The sequence below is a fragment of the Micropterus salmoides genome, unplaced genomic scaffold, assembly GCF_014851395.1.
Source record: "Micropterus salmoides isolate LMB-PRFRI ecotype aquatic unplaced genomic scaffold, ASM1485139v1 Ms_hic_scaffold_16, whole genome shotgun sequence".
Taxonomy (NCBI): domain Eukaryota; kingdom Metazoa; phylum Chordata; class Actinopteri; order Centrarchiformes; family Centrarchidae; genus Micropterus; species Micropterus salmoides.
The window spans coordinates 19,162,089-19,188,157 of NW_024040707.1; the positions used below are offsets into that span (position 1 = coordinate 19,162,089).

Sequence of the window (26,069 nt, forward strand, 5' to 3'; positions counted from 1 at the left end):
GTTAACTTTGAGACTCAAACCACCAAAGCAAAATAAATATGAATTACCTGTTAGTTACAAACTACAGCTAGACCATAGACTGCATATTATATTATACATATAGCTATGTGTGGTCTTAAAATCAAATGACGACACAGTATGTCACCCACTTCTGTCAATGCAATGTCAACTGTAATTTTCACATTAAGTTTGAAGAAAAATGGTTTGAAAATATCTTGTCAAAGCCAAAATTAAGGACATATGTGCGTGTCAAGAGCTGGTATTCATTGGTCGAGGTTGGTCGATTCACAAGTATTCAGGAGGAAAACCAATTATGTGAGCTGTTTGATTTGGAAAAGTGAGTCCTATTTTCTTTTATAAAGCTATGATGATTTTAGAGTCAATTTTCCATGAAATGTCTCGACAAAACCCTGATATATTCTGGTGTACAGATGAGCAAACACTGGAATGGCTGTTTAATTTGGAAGTGTTTAAGTTTGCTAACTTTGTCTCAAAGGCCTGGAAAAGAAGGCAAAATGGATTTTTTAATTTGTATTTATTCTGATTTCGCTGGTTTATGAATTCTGCTTTGTTGCCATTGCTGGTTTACAAGGCCCTAACTGTTAGGCTCAATTTATTTCCAACCTTCTCACTGGTTATAGCCAATCATATGTCTCATATCATTAAGCATGTGTCTCCTGAATGTGTCCTAGAAAAAAACAAAATCAGGTGAAGTTGCATTTGGCCACTATGGTGCTGTTCTCTGGAACAAACTGCGTGATCACCTGAGATCTGTTGTAACTGCATCTTCTTTTAAATGCAGCCTTAAAACATTGCTTGTCTTTTAGGGGTTTGGTAGTTTTGGTGTGTATGGGTGGCTGAAATGTTATTTTATTTATGTGGAGTATTTTATGTGTTTTCCATCTGATTTGTTCAATGTTTTGCTTGACAAAACAATAAAAATGTAATTTATTAATTCTGTATATTAACACAGTGTCACACTATCTGTTTGTTCCCTTGAGGTTTGTATATTAAGGGCATTGTACCACAGTACAAGCATGTTTAATTGTCTAAATTGCTCATATTTGTGTACAATTATGCACCCACGCTTATATTTGTAACTTCCTTAATTAATTTAAAACCTGCCTGCCCATCATGTCCATCTGAACGAGTTTACTTGGATAACGTCAGCTCTTTTAAACTTCCTAACCAAGACTACCATAGGACTGCAAATAAGGCTAATTTCAATATCAATCTGCCGATAATTTTCTCCATTAATCGCTTAACGTAATCATTTTTACGGAAAATAGTGAAAAATGTTCCAGAGACATGTTCAGATGTTTGTTCCACAACTGTCCAAAACCCCTACAGCGTTTACAATAACAGTAAAACAGAGAAAACTAGCAAATCGTCTCACTTTGATAAGCTGAAGTCAAGACTGTTTTGCTTAAAAAAACAATCAACAATTAATGACTAATGTGTTCAGATCTACCCCTCTGGGATTAATCTGCTGGTTTTGTTCTCCTCTTCATAGCTAACTTTGCAAACATTAGACCATTATTGCTAGCTAACTTATAACAATAATTTACACTGTTGCTACCTAGCTAGCGTTAAAGTTAGTTAAAAAGTTAGTTAAAATTACGCAGCTAACGTTACAGGGTCGATGAATCGCTAAGTATCCGGCACAACACCGGCCATGATGTCCACACTCTGAAGATCTAACAGTAAATGTAACTATCATCTCAACAAACTGCTGGCCAACATCACTGGCGCTAGCATCTACGGTATCACCTATCACGCTAATGTTAGCTAGCTATAGTGCTAGGTGGCTAGCTGTAGCATTAATTGCTTGGACATTGTTTTGCGTTGAGATACGAACACAGTATTACGCATACCTACCTCAAAACAATTGTTTCAGTTTTCTTTTACAACTTAAGAAAACTGGAATCATGAATGGCTTGATATCATAGACATGTAACGTTACAGCTTGATTTACACTGTAGCATGTGAAATAGCTGCATGTGTCTGGTGGTGGTTGGCGGGGCAGTAAAGTTCTTCCTGGTTCTTATTGCACCCATCAAAATGTATTCAATGTATTCGTGCACAATAAGATATGTGTATGTGATAACTTGCAAGCTACCATAGTATGCTCAATGTGCAAGTTAGAAATTGCTTCATCTGCAGTTGTTCACATTGTATGATGAAAACAGCCAGTTTAGGGTCGTACTATTTCTTAATGACATCATTATCTACATTATCTATGGTGCCTTTGCGAGGTAAATGGAACACAACTTAATTAAAGAAAAATATACAACTTGCAATATTTTATATTTAGGACTAAATCGTGCACTTAATTTGATCAATCAATGTTCCTTATTGGGTTAAATATTGCAAAACCACTTGAGAATTATCATGTCACAAATTACTTTACAGATGCAGGAAAAATCTACCTATTATACATGTACATGTACCTGTGAGGTGGTGCTGGAAGAGGCTGCAGGGGAAACTACATGACAAAAGGGACGGATGGGACAAGATGGAGTGGAGTGCCATCTGTGGTGGTTTGAGATCACTGAGCTGAGTCTCTACATCAGGCCCTACTCAGGGTTCGAATTCCTGTGAGTATCTCTGTGTTTTGTCCTTTGCAACAGAATATCAGATGGTGAAGTCACTGCAAAAAAAACCTTAAAAGTCATATGTTGCATTTCATCAATACAGCAATTACACACTAAAGTTTATCATGGGATGACTGCAGTATTAAAATAGATGTCCATCGCTAACTGTTTTAAGGCTTTTATTAAAAATTTTTACTAAATTATGCATGCACATACAGAACAGAATATCTACCTTAGTATTGTTAAATGTCCTGGAAGACTGAAATGCTGCAAATGAAAGCTCAATCGTCTAGATTTCAGTCATGAAGAAGTCAGAAGTCATGTCCTTGACGTCAAGACACCAGAACAACATTTCTTCACACCTGCGACTCTCTGACTAAGTGACAGAGGGCTCTGACATTGACCTGTGGGCAGAGCACAAGCCATTCTAGTTCAGATAAGCTTTGATCCAAACCACCATAATGAGGGAGAGGGTCATCTGCTGTGGGAGGTGACATACATGTCACACTGGGACACCTGCTGTCTTTATAAAGTGTCAGAAATGATCAGTCTGCGTAGTTTGGTCCACTCCCAGTGTATCTTCAAGGTGCTGTTTCAAGGTGTTGAAGAGTTTCGTGGTGTCAATATTATACTGCACTTGCTCCAGGCAAGCAAGTACAGCATTTCATTGGACACGTATCAGGTTTCCCCAAGGTAAATTTGTTCATTACGACCTAAACCTATCTCAAATTATTGTGTTGTTTTCTGATCTAATTTAGCAGGATAAATCAGTGTGTTTGTGTTCTTGGTTATTTGTTGACTAGGTGAGGATGAGGATGAGCCTACCCATGTGGTGTATGCTGGTCCTGCTTCTCTGTTCGAGCAGTAAAGGGATGGTTGTGGATAAAGTCAGACTGGCAAGGTATGTGTTAAGTCACGTTCATTTGGATATTGGTATGTTTGAACATTTAGCATCACTTTTTAATTTGATATGATTGAGCAGCAAAAATTCTGTGAAATCTATATCTGACACAAAATGACAGCTTCAGTTCATTGGTCCATTTGTCTCTTTTTAATAAATTTACTGTAGTGTAACTTTTACTGAAAAAGGCTAAAACAAAATAAATACCCTTTTGTCATAGGTATTTGAAGTGTGTTGGTGAAATGATGCTTAGAGCTGAAATTGACTGTAAATTAAAATACTTTAACTCATCATCATTTCTTTTCTTAGATTGTCTTCACATCAGATGGAAAAAGGACAGAAAACCATCCAAAACCTCAAAAGGCATTCAGATGGGACATTCAGCAGCGACTTCACCAACTATCTTGATAAGATTAAGGCTAAAGATTTTGTGGAGTGGCTGGCCAGCACCAAACCAGAAGGGTGAGCTGAAAAGCAACATTTATACCAAAGCTGCTTCTTCAGTGATGGTTTGATAGGACTGTAAGGGGGCAACACAGTAGTTACCGTGTGTTGTACTGCAGATTGCATAGAAATGAATAGAAATAGATGTGCAGTTCTGTCAAGTGTTAACAGCCATTAAGATGATAATGTAGAGAGACTGTACATCTCTGTAATATGAGATCAAAGTAGAAACAGTTCACATCTCATGTCCGTATTTTATATTAGATGTATCTTGTTTGACCTCAACCCCTTATATTTTACTTGCAGATGTCATAAAGACCTGCTCTACAATACAGCAGCAGAAGTTTAAGACAGCCCAGACCACATGTACTGTACACTTGATACTGCTTTACATCATCCAGCAGCAAAAGAGAAGATAAATCCTCTGCAACAATTTTAGAAACCTTTGGTCATTTTATTTATTCTGTGGTGTTTTCAAATAAAATGCACATTTTGCACTTTGCCGTTTCCACAATGAGCAACAAAGTGAAGAAATATAATCAAGATGTTCAACTTCTTATCTTGTTATTTTGAAATGTCCTAAATATGTTCTTCAAACCTAAAGTCCATCTGTTATTTCATTTTAATTTCACCAGTAAATGCGCGATCATGTTCAGATACCTACGTCTTACAGAGAAGAATTTTCATGCACGATACGATAACTTCTGATGTATGGTCTTTCCTGAATCCATTGTGATTCACCTGTATGCCTTTGTTTGATGTTGTGATGCACACAAATGTCTTTTCAAATACATATTCAAGATTTTAGAATGCAAGGTTTTTGGATTGCCGTCCTATTCTGTGATCTGTATAAAGGGGGGAAACATTTCATACATACACGGTGCTGACCAGAGGTGGGTGCTGTTGTTTAGAAAATCTGAAAAATCAGCCAGCCAAACAGCTCAGGCTCAACCCAGGGTGATTTGGGAAGTCTTAAAAAAAAAGCAGCGTGTGGGTGTAAAGGCATCTGTTTTGTTTCCTTTTGCAGTGCAGACTGTATATAGCACACACTTTGTTCACACAAATTTACATTGTTGCACAATAAGGTTATGCAATGAGGGAGGCAAAAAATCCACTAAGTAATTGAGTTAACATTTAGTTGAAAGGAGGGGCTGGTGGATTTTAGGTAGGTGGAGATAAACTGCAGGCTATAACTGCTGGTGGTGGTGGTGGTGGTGTAGGTTTTTATGTATATGTGCCTGTGTTGCTGCATCGTTTGTCATTGAGAAGGGTGCAGCTGTGCCTAACCATGATGTGGAGAGCTCCCTCTTTGGGAAAGTCCTCCCTCCTCAGTCTATCTCTCCAGGGGAGAAAGGGAGACCAGGGTATGAGGGGAGGGAGGGAGAAAGGTAGGAAACACCAGCAGAACACAAACGCAACCCTCTGATCTCAGTCAAGGGTTGAAATGGGATCAGATAGTAGGAAAAGCCCCTTTTACTGCTGGCTATTCACAACTTTCTGCCTGTTTGATATTTACCAGCAGGTCTGCAGCAAACTGACAGAGGAAAGGGAATAAGAGTAGGACAGAAATTAACAATATAGTCCAAGCAGTGTATTGCAATGGACGAATGGAGTCCTTGTAAATAATGTATAGCTCTCATTAGTGATTAAATGATATAAGGTGGCGTAAGCACGTGTATAAAAGTCTCTCCTTAAAGAAGCTAATCATGGCAAAAGAAAATATGGTGACACGTTAAATCATTATATTTAGCCACGTTCAGGTCTACCCACAGAGAAACCACATGCTATGTGGCAACATACTTCAGAGGAAGGGAGGAGGTGGGATGAGAGGAAAGCGAGCGGAGGAGGGGGAGAGGGGAGTGTAGGTGTGGCTGTCTCCGAATTAGGTCGAGCTCCTCCGCAAACTGAACACATTTTTGTGGCTGGGTTTAGTTCCGCGCCAACCTGCGCTGTCCTCGTTCCCTCCAACACCATCCGAGCAGCCTCAGAGCCGGGCAGAGGATGTCCGTCCTCCCAGGACCATCTCCAGCACCGAGGACAGCTCCTCTGCATGGCGAGCTGCAAACACAGGCTGCTCCTCGCGCTTTCAAATGTCGTTAACGAACCTAATTTTAGGATGAAATGTTGTTGTTGTTTTGTTTTTTAGCGTGGGAGCCAGTCTCCTAGGCAGCAGTGCATGGACACAATCTGATGGAGGCACTGGGCCAAACTGGGAGTGTGCTGCTGACTCAGCCTCGACTGCTGCATTAATTTATCTGCACTGCAGTGCTCCACCACCTCCCTTCCTCTTCTCTTTTCCTTACCTCCCCCCTCCCCCTCCCCTTCCTGGTTCTCTCTCCTCACAGCCATCCTGAGAGAGAGAGAGAGGGACAGGGTCGATAGTCAATAAGGAGCAGCTTCCCATTGCCTATATGTGTAGATGATACATAACAGAAGACACATAGATTTGAAAATATTATACAAAAATTCATGGAGATTGTGGAAGGGCGGGGGAGGAGGGAGATGCTGAGAGTGGATGTGACTTCAGGGAGTGAAAGGAGCCAGGGAGACAACATTTTGTAGGCTAATGTGACAAAAAAGGAAAGGGAGGAGAGAATGGAAGGGCGGTGTACTCCATGGAGAATTTCTCATCTATTCAGTGCCTTCACTGTCTGAGAACAACTCCATGCATCATTTACATACTTACTCTCCAAAAAATGGTTTCTAACCCTCCTCCCCCCTCTCCAAACCAATTGGAGAAGCACAAACAGATCAATATCCCCCCAACATTGCTTTTTCAGCCCTGTTCTCATGAGGTTGTGAGGTTATGGGGGTGAGTGCTGTAATTTCAGACCTCTAGGCTATTTACTTTATGGTGGACCACAAAAAGGAGCATCACAGTACAGATGGACTGCATAATAATGGGGCTATAGTCCATATTCTGCCTGTGAGGGGGATGTTAACACGGGGCTCTTAACAAATTCAATAAGTCCATTACATTTGAACGGCTGCCTTTCACAGCCCTGTTACCACGGCGCCACTCAGCTCCATTTCACAGGATGTTTTGTAATCCACTTGCATCCACATACAGCACCACAAAAGTAAAATAATCTGCACAAAATGGTGACCACTACTTAAAGTGGACACAATGAATCTGAAATAAGACTGGAGGACAGAGGAGGAAATCTAGAGGCTTTGCCATGTCAGTCTGCATCTCTTTCCAAGAGGGAATATTTTTACTTAGCAAATCTCAAAACATTTCATTAAAAAAACAACACACAAGTTGTAACTGGAAGGCTGCTTTATTGGTAATAAAAAGGTTCGTGCTCAAATGAAGACAATCTTTCATATATTCTTACCGAGAGTCCAAGTGGTTGTGCAACACACAATCATATTGTACTGTATATCCTCTTTTATCACGGTGTCAAATGATAACAACAGTTTGAAAAGCACTTTTTAATTTCTCAGCAAAAAGGAAAAAAAAAACGCCCATAATAAACCATGCTAAAAAAGAATGAGTCCTATAATCAAATATTGATACAAAAATAAATTTCAGATGGAAACAGAAATATTGAAGAAATAAAACAGAAATATAGAAGGCAAGCTGCTTTTTCACAAGCCAAGTGGGTGACACACATAGCACTAAGAACAGGACATTTTTGAGTTAGCTGTTTTTCTGTTAACATCACACACTGTTGAATATTAAGATGAACTGGTCTGGATGATCCTCCGGCAGTATTTCTGACTCGACATCCCTGATTAATGTTGTGCTCACCCCCAAACCCCCACCCTCCACAGTTTGGAAACATATTTATTGTTGTTTTTTTTTGTTTGTTTCTTTTTTTGTTTTTTTCAGTGTGGCATCAATGTCCAAATTCACAGAAAAAGCAGAAAAAAGGCACATGCCATTGAGTGAAACACTGGAAACAAACTATTCAACAAAAGAAACGTGAGGATATGAAGCAAGTACATGATTGTATGCATGTTGAGCTGTAATGGCACTGATGTGTGGGTATGGGAAAAAGGCCCTGGGGTAGGTACCGTCTCAGGGTGCACGAGGCAGCCAGTCACACCAGCTGACGTCCTCCGGGAAGAGATCACTGGTAAAGATGGTGGGCAGTGAGGAGAGTCACCTGTGTGTGTTTGTGTCCATGACTGTGGGTGTGTCCTGTATACTCAGTGAAGGTGAGACATATGACAGTAAGTGAGAAATGTGCTGGTAACAGTATCCTTTCATCATGATCAGGCTACAATCCATGGCAAGCAGCTCCAGTAACATCGCACATGAGCTATTCCCAAACATAGAAGGGTGCTGGAAACAACCAGTTTTAGACATCCACTGAACGTGTTGCACATAAATCAAATGTGACAAACAGTGTTCTTCTGTTTTATGTATATACATATAGACATATATGTATACATGTATTTATCTTTTGCATTATATAATATCTATATTTCATTCAATTTCCGTCAACAAAGTGAAAAGTGTCTCAAAAAATCCAAAAGGTAACAAATGTGACAAAGGGCATAGCTGGAAGCCATTCTATATTATTGTTATTATTCATTTTTTGATTATTAGTAGTAACATTTTTAAAATTCCGTATTTACAAAAAACACAACAAAGCATGCGGATAAAATAAAAGAATATAATACAATATTTATAGTTTCTCTCAAAAAGTTCGTTCTTTTTCAGCGATTGTGCCATTTACATCATAGCCTGCACTGTACATATATATGTTTTTGTATCTTTTTTTGTCTTTTTTTGCTTCTTTTTTTCTTTTTTTCTTTTTTTTTTCTCCAAGTGTGAATGTATCATTCTAAAACATTACATCCAAGATGAACATGGGTAAATTGAATGACATTACTCACTCCTCCTGTGGTTCTCATTGGGAATGTATTTGGTTTTTAGTGTGCAGCAGCCAAACTGATTCAGAGACCTCATATTGTAAACAGACCTCAGTTATTGTTACAGACAGGGGGGTCTGGTACAGGCAGTGTTAAACACACCAAATGGCATTAGTGGTGCGACGATGGATGCCAGATTTTTATGTATAGTCATCCACTTATAAATAGGACCATCACTCCTGTGTAGAAAAGAAATGGCAGGAACACCTAAGGAGGCAGCTGTGTCTTGTGTACCACTTAACAAAGCCTCAGGTTTTTTATATGAAAAACACCCACAAAGCTTATTATACAACAGAACTGCGTCGATGTGAGGCCTGCTGATGTTTTATCATGTCAAGTGTTTCTACCTCCGTCTGTGGCTAATAATTTTTGAAGCAGGTGATAGTATTTGAAAGCCTGCAAGTACGTGAAAAGATGGTGCGAGCCTGGGTCCAACACCACACAGTGTTTAAGAGGTCCCACAAAAGCACAATGATACACTGACAAACATGGGACTTTCAGCACTCCGACTCAGACCAAAGCACTATTCTTCTGTTCTCCTGTATCTCTCTTGTTCTCATGGCAGTCAGTCTAAAACCCTGAAGGGAGGGGCGCTACCTATTTATTGGTCCATGTTTATACTTATTTATTGCCTATCCACCTCCCTGAAAAACAAGACAAAAACCATTTGATTCTACAGTCCACCTTTCCATACAAGCTAGGCACGACAAGGCATGTCCTTGTGATAATTCTCGGCTAACTCGGCAGTTTCGGGTGGTCAGTGTCACTCTCACTGATCAAAACCTTTTCTAGGAATGATTGCGTCTCAAGGACATCAAAGAAGGAATTCAAGGCTTTGTTTTTCTAAAGCTGGCAACTCAAAGACGTCCCTCAAGGGGAAATTCTGATGTGGGTCTGACAGAGTACAAAAGAGCAACTTGAAATTAATGAATCGGTGAGAGTACTACCTAATGTATCTACCTAAATGCAGTTTTCAGTTCTTCCGGTAGCCCAAAACAAAACAACAAAAGCAATCTGCACAAAATGGATAAAATGAAACTATATTTCAGTCCCTTCTCCAGGAACTATAGCAGTAGAGGGGATATCTATTGATACTGCGCACACCAGATCCTTACTGATGCCAGATATGGATTCCTTGGCGTGAAACATTACCTGCTCTCATTGCTGTAACAGGGACCACAGGTAAGTAAGGAAAGTGACTGTATGATGGATGTAAGTAAACAAAGAGATGTAAGCCCCAGATTTGGTTCAGGACAACTGACACGGCCCTCCAAATCTGTGCATCCTCAACATGAGGATATTCTGCTTTCTAATACTCATACACTCTTTCCACACTTCTAACATTCAGAGCAGCAAAAAAACATTTCCTACTTTGTGTTGTTGGCTGATCCGATTCTCTGATTGCTTACATCCTTCATTCACCAGACATTTTAATCAATGGCTTAATTAAAAGATCTGTCAGTAGAAAAGCAAAACTAGTGAAGGGCAGGATCATACGACTCTCACTTCCCCAAAATTCTATAAATCATCTATCCATAATCTTCATTCTCCACTTATAGTTCTCGTAATATCCCCAGTGGACAGCCTCAAACTATAGTCAAGTCACTGCAGTGGTCTGAGAATTAGTGTCTTGTGGACTATGATTACTCATGCATGATTCCTGATCAAAACATGCCTTCATGCAAGTCATTTCTATGCATTGAACGAGCACAATAATTATAATTTATCTGGAACTCGGTCTGAGCAAGTCTCCTTCAGCCCAAGTCAAAACAATGACTAATGACCCCCTTCCCAGTCAGTGTGAAAGCCCATGTAGAAAATGTCTTTTTCAGTGTCAGTATAACAAAGAGGAGATGAAAAGACTAGTGACATGGGCTAAATGTTATCTTGTTTTGCTGCTCAAATAATGTGAGTTGAGATGCAAGTATACCCAGCACAAACAAAAAAATCTTTGTCTATGGTTCTGGGTTTCCCCCTCCCTCGCTAGTGTTTTCTTCCTCACTAAACTTGCTTGGTTGATTATTGTTTTTCTTTCTGGACAAAGACGGTAAATGCAGTGTTACAGACCCTCCTTTAGACTGCTAATACAGTTCTAGTATGATCCAGTCCCGTAGCATTGGCGCTTTGCTGCGGGGGTCCACACTCGGTGGTGGCAGGGATTTTGCAATTCTTCAGTCATCTAGCAGAGATTTATGTGCCTTGGCATTTGGTCCCCAAAGAAATGTGTGTCATTGGCCAGCACACCGGTGTCATTGTTTTTCATTTTGCATTTGTTCCTCATTTTCATGAACTTGGTCACTATGCTGCAGTTCCGTGGTAAACTGATTGGGTTTGGTTCAGCTGTCTTTGACGACATAAGAAACCACATTGCCTCAGTAGTATTGAAGTCTGTAAACATTTTTTTATATATTTTTGTTGGGTTTTTTTTCTTACTTGCAAATGACTTTTTCTACATTTGTTGGGTTTGGGCTCAGAGTCTCATCTCACTGTGTTTTACTGGATTTCGAGAGTCACTGAACCCTAACACTTGGATTCCCACTCATCTTTTTGGTTTTTGTCCTTCTCTTTCCTGGCCCACTCCTCCTTGTTTTCATCCTGCTTCTCCTTGTCAGGTTTGGTCACGCTGTCATAAGAGGGAAGAGAGGCTGTGGATGGTGTGCTCTCCTTCTTCTCATTGTTGGTCCCGCCGTTCTCGAGCTTATTGTTAGTAAAAGTATGGCGCTTGAAGATGATGCCACGCCTGATGAGGTGGGTGCGGTAGGCATTCTGGATAGTTCTGGCGGAGACATCCTCCTGTTTGCGGCGAAGTGTGGTGGTGATGGGTTCATATGACACCTTAGAGGGGTTGGCTGCCACAAAACGCTCCTCCATCTGCTGCCTCAGCATGTCCAACTCACCACTGTCACCCAGCACTCGCTTTGTGAAGGCAAACAGGATGTCCAGGCAGTGAATGCGATCGCCACTCACCATGGGCATGTCCATGGCAATTAGTTCTATTGTGTTGGGCTTCGGCACACGAAGTGGATGCTCCAGTGCGTCAGCAAAGTCAGACAGCTTGGCAAAAGTGATGAACTGAGACGCAGTAGGGTCAAACTTCTCCCAGATCTCGTAAAAGGTCTCAAAGTCGTCTTCACTGAGAGGATCAGCGCTTTCCTCTGTGGCCACACTGAAGTTCTCCAGGATGATGGCGATGTACATGTTGACCACAATCAGGAAAGAAATTATGATATACATGACAAAAAAGAAGATTCCCACTGATGGGTTACCACAGTCGCCCTTCACTGATGTACCAGGGTTTTCCAAACTGGGATCGCAGTCTGGTGGGTAGTTGAGGATCGGCAACAGCAAGCCATCCCATCCAGCCGACGTTGTGATCATGAACAGAATGATCATGCTATTGCCAAAGGTCTCAAAGTTGTACAAGTCGTCAATGCCCGCTCCATGTTTTACGTAGCCAAAGTTAGACATGCCGAAGATGGAGAAGATGAACATGACCAGGAAGAGCAGTAGGCCAATGTTGAACAGGGCTGGCAGTGACATCATCAAAGCAAAGAGTAAGGTCCGGATGCCCTTAGCTCCTTTGATCAGACGGAGGATACGGCCAATACGAGCCAACCTGATCACCCTGAACAGGGTCGGTGACACAAAGTACTTCTCAATGATGTCAGCCAAGAACATGCCTGAGAGAAAGGAAAAAAGGGAAAAGAAGAGAATACCATCAGAATACAACAAAATTCTGGAGGTGACAATCCCAAGTTACTCCCTCATTCCTCCATGTCTTCCACCTCCCTCACTCACCGACAATGGACAGGATGACCACCACCACGTCAAAGATATTCCAGCCATTGGTGAAGTAATAGTGGCGAAGGGCAAAGAGCTTCAGCAAGAACTCTGTGGTGAAGACTACAATAAAAATGAAGTTGACCCAGTAGAGGACGAGCTCTGTTTCATCTGACTGATCATCTGTTTCCACCATCATGGTGACCATGTTGAGGCAGATGAGTATCATGATGGAAATGTCAAAGACTTGCTGCGTCACAAAGTCAAACACCATGCCCTGGATTTTGTTCTACAAGGAAAGAGGAAAAAAAGAGGGATAAAGTTGAGATTTACTGAGGTTTCAACCAAAAGCATCATATGTTGAATAATCTGAACACTTGATCAAAAGGAGTAATCCTGAGAAAATACATACTTGCGGTCGAGGAATGGGTTTTTGTGGCTTTTTGGACCCCAGTTTTTTCATGGCATTGTAGTACTTTTTCTGTTCCTCTGTCATGAAGATATCCTGACCTCCAAAGTAAAAGGATAAACAAAGATTTGGTTATAACCATATTCTGACACTTTTTAAATGGAAACTCCTCAAGCAAGACAGGGGATAAGGAGACAGAACGGGTCTTATCTTTTTCTTCTGCTGGTTGAAGTTGTCAATGATCACACCAATGAAGAGGTTGAGGGTGAAGAAGGAGCCAAATATGATGAAAACGACAAAGTAGATGTACATGTAGATGTTGACTTCATAGTCGGGCTGGTCTTCCACCTTGGAGGGAGGAGGAACAGTGTTAGCTGTAGTGTTTTATTAACACAAGTGAAAGAAATAATTTGACAATTAATTTGAAAATACACTACTTTTACTTTTTTTTATTTTCTTGCCAAGAGTTTGATGAAAAGCTCAATATCACTCTCATCTCTGTATGATCAATATGAAGCTGGCTTATTTAGCAAGAACGTGAATAAGTTTTCCTTTAAGACCTGCTTATTCACAGTCTGGCATACAGTGAAATAAATGAGCATTACATTATATATTGATGAAACAATGGATATACCTCTCTGGAATCCACAGCTGCGTACATAATATCCATCCAGCCTTTGAATGTGGCCTTTCAAAAGAGAGACATGACTAAATACATTTGTAGAGAACAAGTAAAATATCAAGAATATTCTAAATTATAATCAAAGAAACTCAAACTCAAACCAAAACTGATGCATGTCCTGTGGTACAGCTTGTGCAAGGAAAGAAATAAGTAAAAGAAGAAAAGAGCATGGAGAAACACCAAATATAGATAATGAATATGAGCAATAGACAGCCTAAGAGTAGGCCTACTGTGAAAGCAAGTGGAGTTTGAAGCAACAACAGACCCTCAGGTGGTGCACAGAAAGAAAAAAAAGAAAAGTGCATAGGAAAATGAGAAAGAAAAACAAGTTAGCATGAAACAAGAAATGGAGTCAGAGAGCAGAGGAGGAGTGACACTCTCACCACTTGCAACAGGGCCAGGTAGCCCGCGCCCACATTGTCAAAGTTGATTTTGACATTCTTCCACCTGACCTCCGTATGGTTTCTTCTTATGAGGTCCTCACACTGGGTCTTGTTGTTGACCTCGTCGACGGGAAAGTATTCCTCAGATGTCTCATTGAAACAGTAGTAGTACTTGCCCGCAAACAGGTTGACCCCCATGATACTGAAAATCAGCCAAAAGATGAGGCAAACCAGCAACACATTCATAATGGAAGGGATGGCACCCACCAAGGCGTTGACTACCACCTAGACCAGACCAGGGAAGACAGGATACGATATGAGTGAGAACCAGGAATCTAACACAGCTCATTCAGCCCCCCCCCCCCCCCCCCCCCCAAGACACTACATACTGTTATGGCATTACACTAAGTACTTAAAAAGCTATTCAACACTTTGTTACAGGTGGCATTATGAGCAGCACTTTAATGCTATTATAAGTGAATGTAGCCGAAAATAAGCACTACACACCCTTGTGATATAGATACAGATGTGTGGGGAGTTAATGGGAAGGAGCTCTGTTTCAGTCCTGTTCTCAATAGAGCAACACTGATTGATTGATTGATTGATTGATTGAATGAGATGTTTTGTTCTGTTGAAGCATGCAGCAAGAATACTCAAGCAAACACACACACACACACACACACACTATCTATCAGAATCACACTTTTATGATGTAAAATCTACAATTTAATTTAAAACCTTTTATATAAAACACAATAATTTGGGGACATCTTGTGACTTCCTGATTACAGCCACTTTCATAAAACGCAGATTACTATTTCATGTTTTATACAGGGTAGAATAGTACGCATATTATTTTGCACATGACATCAATGCCATTGACGTGTGGTACTAAACTACTACAGGGTTGTAGAAAATATGCAGACAGTTTTTAATTGTGAGTTCATGTACTGTAAATTATTGTAGCAATTGTACAATTTACAACATAGATGATCCTAATGTTGTTTTTCATATGGTTACAGGCACACACACATTAAACTCAGACACACACAGACTCAGGCATATGTGCACACACTGCTTCCCAGTGGTTGTTTTAAAGCTGTATCTCTCCAGAGACTCACAAAACTGTTAAATGCTCCTGTTGTTGACCTTATATATATATATACATATATATATATATACATATATATACATATATATATATTTTTTTTTTATTAAACACGTATAGATCCAAAATATAATATAACAATTAAGTAATAATAGAAATACAATTTATAGTATTTGGACAAAATAGATGTGCGTACTGTTTACGTTATAAAGCTCATAACGTCAGTAAAAAATTAAAGTGTTTGCCATACCACTATGAAGTGTCCACTCTTACCACCCCAACCTTAGACAGTCAATATTCTTAACCTTACTGTCCCTTTTCAATGCTACTAAGTCAAACAATAAAACACATTAGCAGTAAGATAAAATCAATGAAAGAATAATAATTCCCACCACCACCCCAAACTCTAGGCCTGTCCAGCAATCCAATCTGATATGCCGTAGATTTATCATAGCCAGTAATAAGCTCAGCACATAGTGAACCGTTCACTACCAGTGTTAGGCAGGCCGACCAGCAGCTCTCAGGCAGACAGCTGAGCATGCATGTCTTTGGCAGACTCGTTTTGTGGAGCCATATTCCCTCCTCATTACAGACAGACAGGGAGGAGTTCTAGAGCAGGATTCTCTCAGCGTGTGCACGACCTTCACAGGCTGACTGTTAAAATATTGTGTAAAATGTAAAATGCTAAAAGAAAATGGCTTAAGAATGATATTTTTCAAACACCATTATAGGCCTAAAAAAAGTGGTCTAAAGTCTTTCCCCCACAGTGTTGCCATTGCACTTGCTGAGAGAATGGCTCTTTGCTCAATCTGAGATACAATTCAACCGCTTTCAAATATTCAGTGTTTAAAAAAAAAGAATTAGGCCATGCTGTGTGGAAAGCATTCTCAGAAAGAGGGAAAATGGCTTTCAAAAATGCATAATGTGCATCGGCAGTTATAGTACATGCGTGTTACATGGCATTGTGCAATCTCAGGAACTCCTCAAATCAATAAATAAATACATAGGGAAATGTGTGGATAGAGAGATAGCAGAAAAAGAGATAATGGTTGAAGCTTTGCTTGCTTGTGCGTCTGACGAGCCTTTCTGATATTTACATGGTATGAATGGGTGCCTGACAAATATGTACACAGCAAAATATGAGCTGAGAAACTACATTGGTCTGGAATATGTGTTGACCTGCTCATAGTGAAGACAGGTGATTAAAGTGATTGGGGTTCAGAGATTATGTCCCAAGACCCCATGATGACTAATACCTTTAATAGCTGGCAAAAGATAAAACTACAAAATCATTGTCATTTCAACATCTTTTGGGTAAATTAAACTTCAGCAAGTTCGTCAGGAAAAAGGGTGAATAGAAAGGGAATTTACTGAAACCGGGGTAAGGATGGCTAGAGATGTTGTCACTCCTGTACAATGCATTGCTCAAAAAAGTAGGACCGAGATTATAAAGCAGCATTAAGAGAAAGAGAGAGCAAAGTACATAGTCAAAGCAGCCCATAATCATTGCATGTTAAGCAGTGCAATGTGTCCAATTGAAGCTGCACGGCTCGCATTGGCCTCTGCGATGCATCGTGCTGTGACACTCGACCCACGGGGATATAAACGTTCTCATCATTCTAACTCTCCAGAATCTCTTTCATATGGTGTCATCTCTCCATTCATTTACTTCCCTATTCATTTATTTATTGCTTTGACCTCAAATTTTCAGTTTTCAATTCATACAAAATGGTAACTTATTTGATGAACATAGACATATAGTAAAAATTGATACAGCAGGATCAAATTCCTCTGTTTGTTTCCCATTGCATTACTGGGCCACCCTCGCCTCTCTGACCACATACACCCAGTGAATGAGGTCATTCATAGGGGCATTGGTATTGGCATTAATACAATATCTTAAAGCAAATGTGCCATGATTTCCAACCCCAAAAATGACATAAACTTATTGACAGACCTATTTCCCATCCCATAATTAGCAATTAAACATATATATTTACAGTGAAATATTCATGTCAACATCCATATAGCGTATCCAGGGCCCAGAAGCACTGATGTCTGCTCATGTGCAATGGCATCACATTTTAGTCGCTGGATGTCTAGTATGAATGAGACTTCACAGTAATCAATCCACTCACTAAAAAATTGCACAGGCCTTCTTCCCCTGCTGGTCTGTCATTTTTGGGACATGCTAAAGAGGGGCGACACATTGTCTGTCTAGGGTTGAGAGTGTTGTCCGTACGCTGTAGTGAAAGTCAACCTATGGGCCACCACCCACCCAGATCCAGAACTCAAAGTCAAAGTTTATCTGGGCCCGTTGTTGCCTCCCAGTTTCACTTCCTGTGGGAGTGGAAGGCAACAGGAAGCCGGGGCCTGCTGTATGCACTACAGTATGTGTTGCCATGACATGACAGCAGTAATGCCTTTTGTGAAATGGCAGCCTAGCATATTTGCTAAGCTTCTGCCTGCATTCCCAACATAAGGTATTCAAAATAGATTTTAAGTATTTAATATGGACAGTGGTTAGAAACATTTACTCTAATATCCTGCCACCAGAATGGACTGTTAGCAGATCAGATGGTGCGACCCAAAGTGACACTGGCAGAAGCTTAACAAATATTTTCCTCCCAAAGCCACAACACTGTGAGTGTGTGGTTTCTGTCTGAGTCCCTGATGCAGAAAGATCCTGGACAAGCAGGAGAGAGTGTGGTGACCCTCCAGCAGTCTGGCCCAACCGAACCGGGTCGAGGTGAAGTGAGGAGTGGAGGGATAAGGGGGGTGAGGAGGAGGGGGGGAGGGTGGGGTGTGTGCTGCAAAGTGCTGCACATGTGGGGGCTGAGGAGGAGGTGGGGAGGGGCTGAGGTGAAGAGGATAAGCTCAAAGTAGAAGACAAGGCAACCAGACCAAGAGTTTTGAGTAGTAAAAGAGAGTGAGATCAAGAGATTTATAAAGAAGGAAAGAGAAAGGGACAGAAGGGACTACGGGTGACAACAACCAGGTGCAACCTATCGCTAACACCAGTCACAGAGATGACCAATCAGATCTGTGTGTTTTTAGGAAGAGATGGCTGAAACAACCAGAGGTACTGTCGTGGCAAGTGATTTCTGCTCTGTAAACCACTGAACTGCTTGAATTCAAATAGGACAGATTCCTCTGAATGGTTGTTTGGCAGCCGCCCTGCATGCAGAGTTTTGGTGTGACTGGCTGTGCAGAGGTTTTGGTGTCCTGCAGCTCCCTGGTTCCTGCTGGTTGTTCTCGATGCCAGATGCATTGAGGGATGGTGTGAGCTGGGGGGTGGGGTGGGGGTGGGGTGGGGTGGTATGGGAGGGGAGGGGGGTTCTCAATTAAAAGCAGTGGTTGAGAATCAGGCCAAATGAAGAGCTAATTGTTCATTTGAATGCTCTATGAGATGGTGTGTAAGTTTGGTTAGCTTTGATCAATTTCACATTCACTTTGGCCAATCAAGAAGATACAAAGAAATCAGAATTTCTTGTTTATCACTTATGTGATGAGGCAGCTTTGTGAAAAAGCATTTCTGTTGCTCTTTGGATCATTTTTATTACAAAACAAATCAATTTGTATGTAGATTTTTTTGTTTGTTTGTTTAAGGAATTCAATTCAAATGCATGTTGTTCTGCTGGCAATACAACGTTACTGTTACTTTACTCAGTCTCCCAGCTGCATCATGACTTATTTGTTTGTTCTTTCGCTCTAACAAAGGCATGGTACAGGATTGCGCATGGAAAGGTGACTTCTTGGCTTTCATTTCCTGGTTTTAAAAACAATCCCCCAATGTTTTGGAGTTCTTTTTTTGTCCTCTTAGTTTGTTTTTAGATCAGTTCTAGCATGCTTTAAACTGTTGAATGGGCATGCGGAAGGATCAGCTGCTTAGCTTTGGATCTTACCCTCATCCCTTCAAAACGTGACAAGGCTCTGAGGGGTCTCAAGGCCCTTAGTGTCCTGAGTGATTTAATGGGCCCTAGATCGGAGTAGCCCAGCGCATTAGCTACAAGGCTGACTATAGACACCTACACAAAAACAGAGAAGCAAAAGAGGTTCCAAACTGTTAGAAGTGAGAATATTCACTAGGGAAGAGAGACGACCCTGGCATAGGTGGAGAGTTGCTTAACATACACACATAAATCTATGCATGTATATGCATGTATAATATTGCATTTATACATGTATATACACTGAGAGAGAAGGTCAATGTTTAGTATAGGTTTTATGTGCGTAGTATTTTTAGTAGCAGTAGGCCATAGGGATTGTTTGTCAGTTATTTTGGGGCAGTTGAGGAGATGTGAAAAGTCCTTTGTACCTGCAAAGAAATTTGTGGTTGAGAGAGAAAGAGAGGAGATAGAGACATAAGACTCATATAGCGTGTAAATTAGGCAGAAAAGAGTGCTACATGATTTAGTAAAGATACAAGCGAAGGGACTGGGCAGAGCAGAGGAAGAGGAGTTGGGGAGGGAGGGAAGGAGAGAGGTTACCCTGTAGAAGCTGATAAAAACCCAACAGACTTGAGAGCCTTACCCTTGCCCCTCTAACATTGTCTCTCCTTGTCGCTCTTGGGCTGAGGCATAAAATCCCATATAATTTAAGACAGACAAACTAACGGAACCTAAGAGAAAGAATACAAGTAAACATGTACAAGTGTGTCATTTTTATCATTTTCTTTCTCAGACATCAAATCAAATGTCACACAGCAATTAGAGTCAAATAGGAGAGCCACAGTCACATGAACCACGCACAAGAAACAGGGATGGAGGTTAAGGGGCAGACTGGATATAGTTATTAGCACTGGATGGCACTGAAAGGACAAAAGTACACAGAGTATAGTCGAGTTACACACAGTTAACAAACGGTTAACAATAACAGCACACAACCTCAAAGAAACCGGTGCAGCCCCTCTCACATCCAACAGCAGCCACCAAGGCAAAGCAGCCAAAGAAATCTTAAATTATGTCATTATTTCACAAAAACTGTATATACAGTCATTCACAGCAATATCGTAAATGTACAGAACTCTTATCGCCGTGATGTAAATGTAGACAAAGTGGCTTGAGTTATGGTTTGGTTATTGTGAATCCCCTATGGCTTTGGGCCATCTAAGCTTAACACATATTCAGTATTGCATTGTTAACAAGGGAGGAAATGGACAATGGGGAATGTGGTCAATAAGCTGCACTAATGTTCTTTGAGGGCTGGTGAGAAGTGCAGGAATGACTTAGCCATGATGAAGTCACCTCAAGTGTGCTAGGGCAGCCATTACAGGCTGTCTGCTGCACAGGGACGCTTTGTAAAGAAGGATTCTTTGGCTGAATGCAGATTATTCTAGATGTAAAATGCAGGAGTGGGCGTCTGTATTGAAATCTAGGCTCAAAGTCTTATAAATTCAGTCAAATTGAGAGAAAATTGTTTGTTCAAGAATTAGTACATGGTCACAGGAATTGTATGAAGTCTTTTTATTTTTTGCAATTTTCACGGTCTGGATGCTGGGAGGACTGCAACAAGGGGGAGGACCAGTTCCTTACAAACAAGGAAAAATATCAACAGTGAACACATGTGAAAGCACCTCCAACCAGCCACCGACACCAACCGGTCAAACTCACCGCAAGAAGTACACAACATCCAAAGCTTACCAAAGTCACGGAGGGAGGTTTGTAACAGGCAAAATCTTCATTTTGACTGATGACATCATCAACATAGATTACAAAAGACCAACCTTTCAACCATTTAAGGGTGGTATGCATCAAAACTATGGAAAGAACAGCAGATAAGCATGGACTGAGATTTCCTACTGTATATATGAGTGTTGGACCATGTCCAACATCGGATCCAGGATGTACTGGACAGGGCCTTTATTTAGACTCTGTACTTACACTTTGGCACAAAGCCCCTATTTAAATCAATAACCATATCTCTTGAATAAGTTAGCTGCTGTTCTGGTGGGGAGACAGTAAAATAAAGATTTTGCCTTGATCTACACTACGGTGTTTGGGGTAATTGTCACCTTCAGCCTGACCCCTTGAAGAGCCCCCCTTTGGGGTGCCTGGCCTCTGGCCCCCTGCTGGGCCAGCTGTGTGGTAGTGACCTCAGCGCCTCAACGTCCTTCTCACAGAGCTCTGCAAGGCAAGGCCAATGACATCTGGGGCTGTGATCCCATGATGACGACAGCACAAACCAAACAGAAATAAAACAAACTAAAAACAAAGGGGGAAAAAAACACAACAAAACAATGATAGTAATCTGAGTGAAAAAGAAAGATGAATGGAGTATGACACCTATCATCCTCACACTCACACACCTCAGTATCAAGAATTTCCTGCATTAGCTATTTACACAACTACTATAACATAAATAACTATTCTTATTCCTACAATGTAAGCAAAATGTTAAAAATATACTACTTCACTTATTGCAAATATCTGACTGGGTTCTCCATTAATAATGCTGCAAAGTGTATTTCTTAACTGATTTAACAAAACACTTAACTATTTAACATATCTTATGCCCAGAGCCATTTTTAGCCAATCCATAATATAACACAAACGCATTCTTGTAATGAAAATCTGAAAAACACAAATCAAATGGGTAACAGAAAGATACAGCAACACAAGGGAAATGAGGAGGAACACACTCACACAAAGAGTCAGGCACATCCACTCTCAGAGAAAAATACAGGCCGGTCTAATGATGGTGCCCCCCCCTTTCTGAGTCCATGGCAATGGTTTCACCCCACAACACAGGACAGCAGAGGCACAGTCAGGCCACAACACAACCCAGACTCATCAAGCACAAGTCTTTTTTTTGTGAACAGGGGGAGCGCTAGTGAAGACCAAACTTACCGCCGGCCGCCTGTCACCCACCATCATTACATCTCAGCACAATATCACCACATTCCTGAGGTTACACTTTCAAGAGGGAATAAAAGGAGGACGGGGAAAGGGCGGGAGAAGGGATGTCACTCTTTGTAACATGTTCACAACTTGGGAAACGTGGCAGCCTGCACAGTCCCAAGTGTTGGGCTGGACAACACACCTACAGGGAAGGGAGTCTACAATGGCAATATCCAGAATCAGTACAGTGTGGCATCGTCATAATTGCTACAAGCTCTGTGTGTGCTGTATGTGTCAACCCTGAATGTAGGGTTTAAAGATAGCTGTGTACTGAATGCTTAGGAAGTCTTTGTATACTTCTGTGTAGTTTTAAGCCGTACAACTTCTAAAATGTATAAATGCATAAATGTAGAATGTTCGATTAAAAAGTTGCATTATCTATGGTATGTAATAAATGTATGTTTGCTGCAGGGGTCTGGGATACAGGAGCTTATAATGAACCAACATGGCAACCTCTGGCCATTGATAGGAGTCCATTCACAGGTATTGGCTGAGGTGTTGGACACTGCGGAGAGGTGGTTAGTTCAAGGAGAAAGTCAGAAGTCAAGGAATTTCTTAGTCTATCCAATTCTGCCACTCAGATTACTCTTTGATCCAACATTTATGTAAAATTCAAAAGCTTTAAGCTTCTAGCCATTAAAATGATCCCTCTCACTTCTCCCAACCCATCGGAAATTCATGTCATCACAATCTAAGGTTAAGTCGTCTTAAAAACAAACAAAATAAGACGTTATCTTTGTCATTATCTGTAACTACCAAAGAATAGACGTAAGAACATTCCCCGTTCTGGTCTTTCAATCTTGACTGACACAAGGAGCAGAAAAGTACACAGAGAGAGAGAGAGGACAAAGGCACATATCAAACATCTTACAGGTCAGAGACACAGGCAAAGACAGCTTTACAGAGACACATCTTTGACACGTCCCATTGCTCTGAGTATGAGTTGAATATGTTTTTTTTTGTATTGACTGATTCTAATTTATCCATGCTTAAATAGTTGCGTAGTGTAGTGTTTCAATTCACAAGCATATAATTGTTGTACATATTCAAGCATCTCAGAGTGATAAACCAGGTAAAAATAGGGATGGTTGCTTGATAGATTTGTAAAAAGTGACTGGCATGTGTGGCCTTGAAATGGACAGACTGCGATGCAGTCTTGTAAAACACTGCCCTTGTTGCATGAGTAAATTAAATACAGAGGTGTCTTCACTGTAAACAACATGCCCTCTCACCTAATACATACCATGAAGCGGATATTTTATTAATAGCCTGACTTTTCAAACCTAACCACACCCAACAGACAACAATAGGGGTAACACATAAATAGAATTATAAAAACTTCATATCCTGTATGTAAGTAATATATGTAGTGCATTTGATGTGGTTCATAATGATCTAATGAGGCAAAAGACTAATTATTGTATTATTTACAGGTACGGTAACAACAGCAGAAATTAGCATTAGCTATGCTGTTTAATAGACTGTATCTATCTTTATGCTGGTGTGTTGCTGTTGGACCAGGGTGTGGTTGAGGACCAAGTAACTGCTCTTCTGCTCTGGTCTACATAGACACGATAGATGAAACAAGAGGTGGACTTACATCCACAATGAAGAAGTCCAGCCAACACCAGGCATTGGTGAAATACTTCACAAAACCATAGGCGACCCACTTCAGCAACATCTCCAGGATGAAGATGTAGGTGAAAACCCTGTCGGCATACTCCAAAATGATCCGAATGGTCTTCCTCTGCTCGATGTACACATCCTCAAAGGCCTGTGGAGAAACAGGAAACATACATCAGCCAAGAAGAAGGAAAATATTACACCTCATGATTTATGATTCCACTAATGGAATTGTATACACCACTACAGCCCGCTCATTGCTGATCACTAACAGTGATTTACTAGATTTAAAAAAATATCTGTTCTGTGTGAAATATTACAAATTACTCCATGGCTCATGTAGATTCGCAGCAGTCTTTCCTCTTATTTTAGTAACAGTTGACATGCTTGAGAATGAGGCCCCACTCCATCCCCAGGAATAGATCCCCTGTTTGATAAATGGCACAGTCCATTAATCACAGGCGTGCCTGGCCCCTCCCCCAGCCCAGCAGCTCTGAAACTGTGCAACCAAACTGACTGCGCCATTGATCGACTTGTTTTACCTCCTCACTGACATACTGTAAACATACACTGGTCCCTGTGAAGTACCTTTATGTTTAATGAGTCATCTTTATTTAATCATCATCTTGATTGGATTTTCAGTTAACGTGTTTCATTTAGAGGTTAATATACAATGTGCAATGAGACAACCTCTGTAATGATTTGGCATATAAATTAAATTAAATTTTTTATTTATACTTGTTGTGTTTTAAAATTTTCATGTAACTGCAGAGTCTGTTGTTCTGTGTTTGCAGAGGATGCAACATGCCACCACGGGCCTCCTTACCAGGGCGCCACTACTGAGGAGAATCATGAAGATGATGAGGGTCTCAAACCAGTTGTGCTCCACAATCAGGTAGCAGGTTTTTCTCAACCACCACCATTTCTTCCCCCAACCCACAGTGATGTCAAGATAACAGCACTTATACTTGGCCACACAAGCTGAGGACACACAGGAGGAGAGACGACATTAAATATAGTTAAATAAGTTTTAATGGCACGTTACAGTCCAGTGTTCTGCTCGGCTTATCCAGATTGGAAGCCCTTTTTATACCTCTGCATGAATGTTGTTTTGATAGTGGAATGAATAAGGTAACAATAGCTTAGTTCAAATCATGTATGTTTCTGGGATCAAGTAGCAACACTTCTAAGCCACAACTTCTCCAATGCTAAGTGTTAAATATTTTTTATTATTTGCCTCAATTTTTTGTTTTCTTGTCTTGACAAAGATTTTACACACCTATTAGAATTCAGTTTGAGCAGTCATCTGTCATTAGAAGATGAAGAAGAAGGGAATTTTCCTACTTTTGAGACGGGCTGCCACTAGATCCCATTGACAAACAGGAATTCAACTGAGCTATGTTAATTTCACTGCTCATACTGTACCATCTAACTGTACACAGATAAAAACCCACATGTTTGTCTGATAACTACCTATATTCATGATTTCTATTACTGAATAATTTTTTTAGGTTTGACAAATACATAATGATCTCTAAAGTTATCTGCAATTATGTAAGCATAATAGACAGATAGACAGACAGACTGTCAGATAGACTGATAAATAGATTAAGAGTCTCCATGGGTGAGTGATCCTTCATAATGGAATTGTCCTTCCCCCCACTGCCCTTTCATTTCCACTCAGCCCAGGGGAGTCTCTGTGCTGTGGAGTAGAGGAAATGGGTGCAGTGGGAGAAGTGGTCTCACCATCTGTCCAACACGCCTCTGGTTCCATGTATTCCTCAACCGCCTCCACCACCACCACCTCCTCCACATCTGGCTTGATGTCGATGGTGCTGCCCTCTGATGAGCTGGTGTCATCCAGCTGCAGAGATGCAGACGTATGAGCACAAACGTACAAATAAACATGCAAGGAAACGGAATTATATTAAGGAATTGCTTATGATGAGGAAAGCTGATGAAGCCTTCTGGAACCTGTCGGGAAATGTACATTTCACGTTATTTCCAAATTGCTTTGGCTCAATCTCTAAAAGGAAAAAAAACTAACTAACTAAACTAAGTACTAGGCTATTTGATCACAGAGGTTTCTTTCCGTATTGAGATGGACACCATAACAATCATATATCACCCACATGAACACTGATGTGGAATATAAAATGGCATCTGCTCTGAAAGTCTTATAAATACATTTCGTCAAAAGACATACGTCAGTAGATATCCATTTCATCCCCCATTGCCTGCCTGCTCCAGCCACTCTAGATAACCCTGCTGAGTAATGGAGTTATATTAGTGTCTAAACAGCCATGGTTTTAATGTCCTGAGAGAGGAAATGGCACGGTGTAGAGTAGCTGAGGACTATAAA

General features: G+C 40.7%; 2 protein-coding genes across 10 annotated transcripts in view; one reads left to right on the forward strand and one right to left on the reverse strand.

Annotated features, from left to right (window-relative positions):
• The first annotated feature begins 58 nt into the window (after window positions 1-58).
• LOC119905509 (glucagon-2-like) lies at window positions 59-4,491 on the forward strand. 3 transcript variants are annotated; one of them, XR_005444832.1, is made up of 5 exons: window positions 59-1,709; window positions 2,413-2,597; window positions 3,398-3,495; window positions 3,805-3,957; window positions 4,246-4,491. XR_005444832.1 is itself a non-coding variant. In XM_038722612.1 (4 exons), the coding sequence occupies exons 2-4, from the start codon at window positions 3,404-3,406 to the stop codon at window positions 4,286-4,288; spliced, it is 288 nt and encodes a 95-aa protein (XP_038578540.1). In that variant the 5' UTR covers window positions 2,637-3,287; window positions 3,398-3,403; the 3' UTR covers window positions 4,289-4,491. The 3 variants fall into 3 exon arrangements, 1 of the variants encoding a protein (XP_038578540.1); XR_005444833.1 differs by lacking the exon at window positions 59-1,709 and adding an exon at window positions 1,730-2,255; XM_038722612.1 differs by lacking the exons at window positions 59-1,709; window positions 2,413-2,597 and adding an exon at window positions 2,637-3,287.
• Window positions 4,492-7,204: 2,713 nt separating this feature from the next.
• Window positions 7,205-26,069, reverse strand: part of scn8aa (sodium channel, voltage gated, type VIII, alpha subunit a) — a gene marked incomplete at its 5' end in the record, with an annotated part of 37,770 nt that continues 18,905 nt past the window's right edge. For 3 of the 7 annotated variants that reach the window (XM_038723061.1, XM_038723062.1, XM_038723060.1), the window contains 10 exon segments: window positions 11,344-12,503; window positions 12,622-12,892; window positions 13,016-13,120; window positions 13,223-13,360; window positions 13,647-13,700; window positions 14,078-14,362; window positions 19,091-19,213; window positions 23,685-23,858; window positions 24,534-24,688; window positions 25,454-25,571. In XM_038723061.1, the coding sequence (XP_038578989.1) occupies window positions 11,344-12,503; window positions 12,622-12,892; window positions 13,016-13,120; window positions 13,223-13,360; window positions 13,647-13,700; window positions 14,078-14,362; window positions 19,091-19,213; window positions 23,685-23,858; window positions 24,534-24,688; window positions 25,454-25,571 (2,583 nt within the window). 7 annotated transcript variants of the gene reach the window in all.

What these genes read in the sequence shown, in the direction of transcription:
- LOC119905509 (XM_038722612.1), top strand. Translation starts at nt 3,404, where the DNA reads ATGAGGATGAGCCTACCCATGTGGTGTATGCTGGTCCTGCTTCTCTGT. An exon ending in GATAAAGTCAGACTGGCAAG is followed by an intron (nt 3,496 to 3,804) that starts GTATGTGTTAAG and finishes TTCTTTTCTTAG; the next exon opens with ATTGTCTTCACATCAGATGG. An exon ending in GCCAGCACCAAACCAGAAGG is followed by an intron (nt 3,958 to 4,245) that starts GTGAGCTGAAAA and finishes TTTTACTTGCAG; the next exon opens with ATGTCATAAAGACCTGCTCT.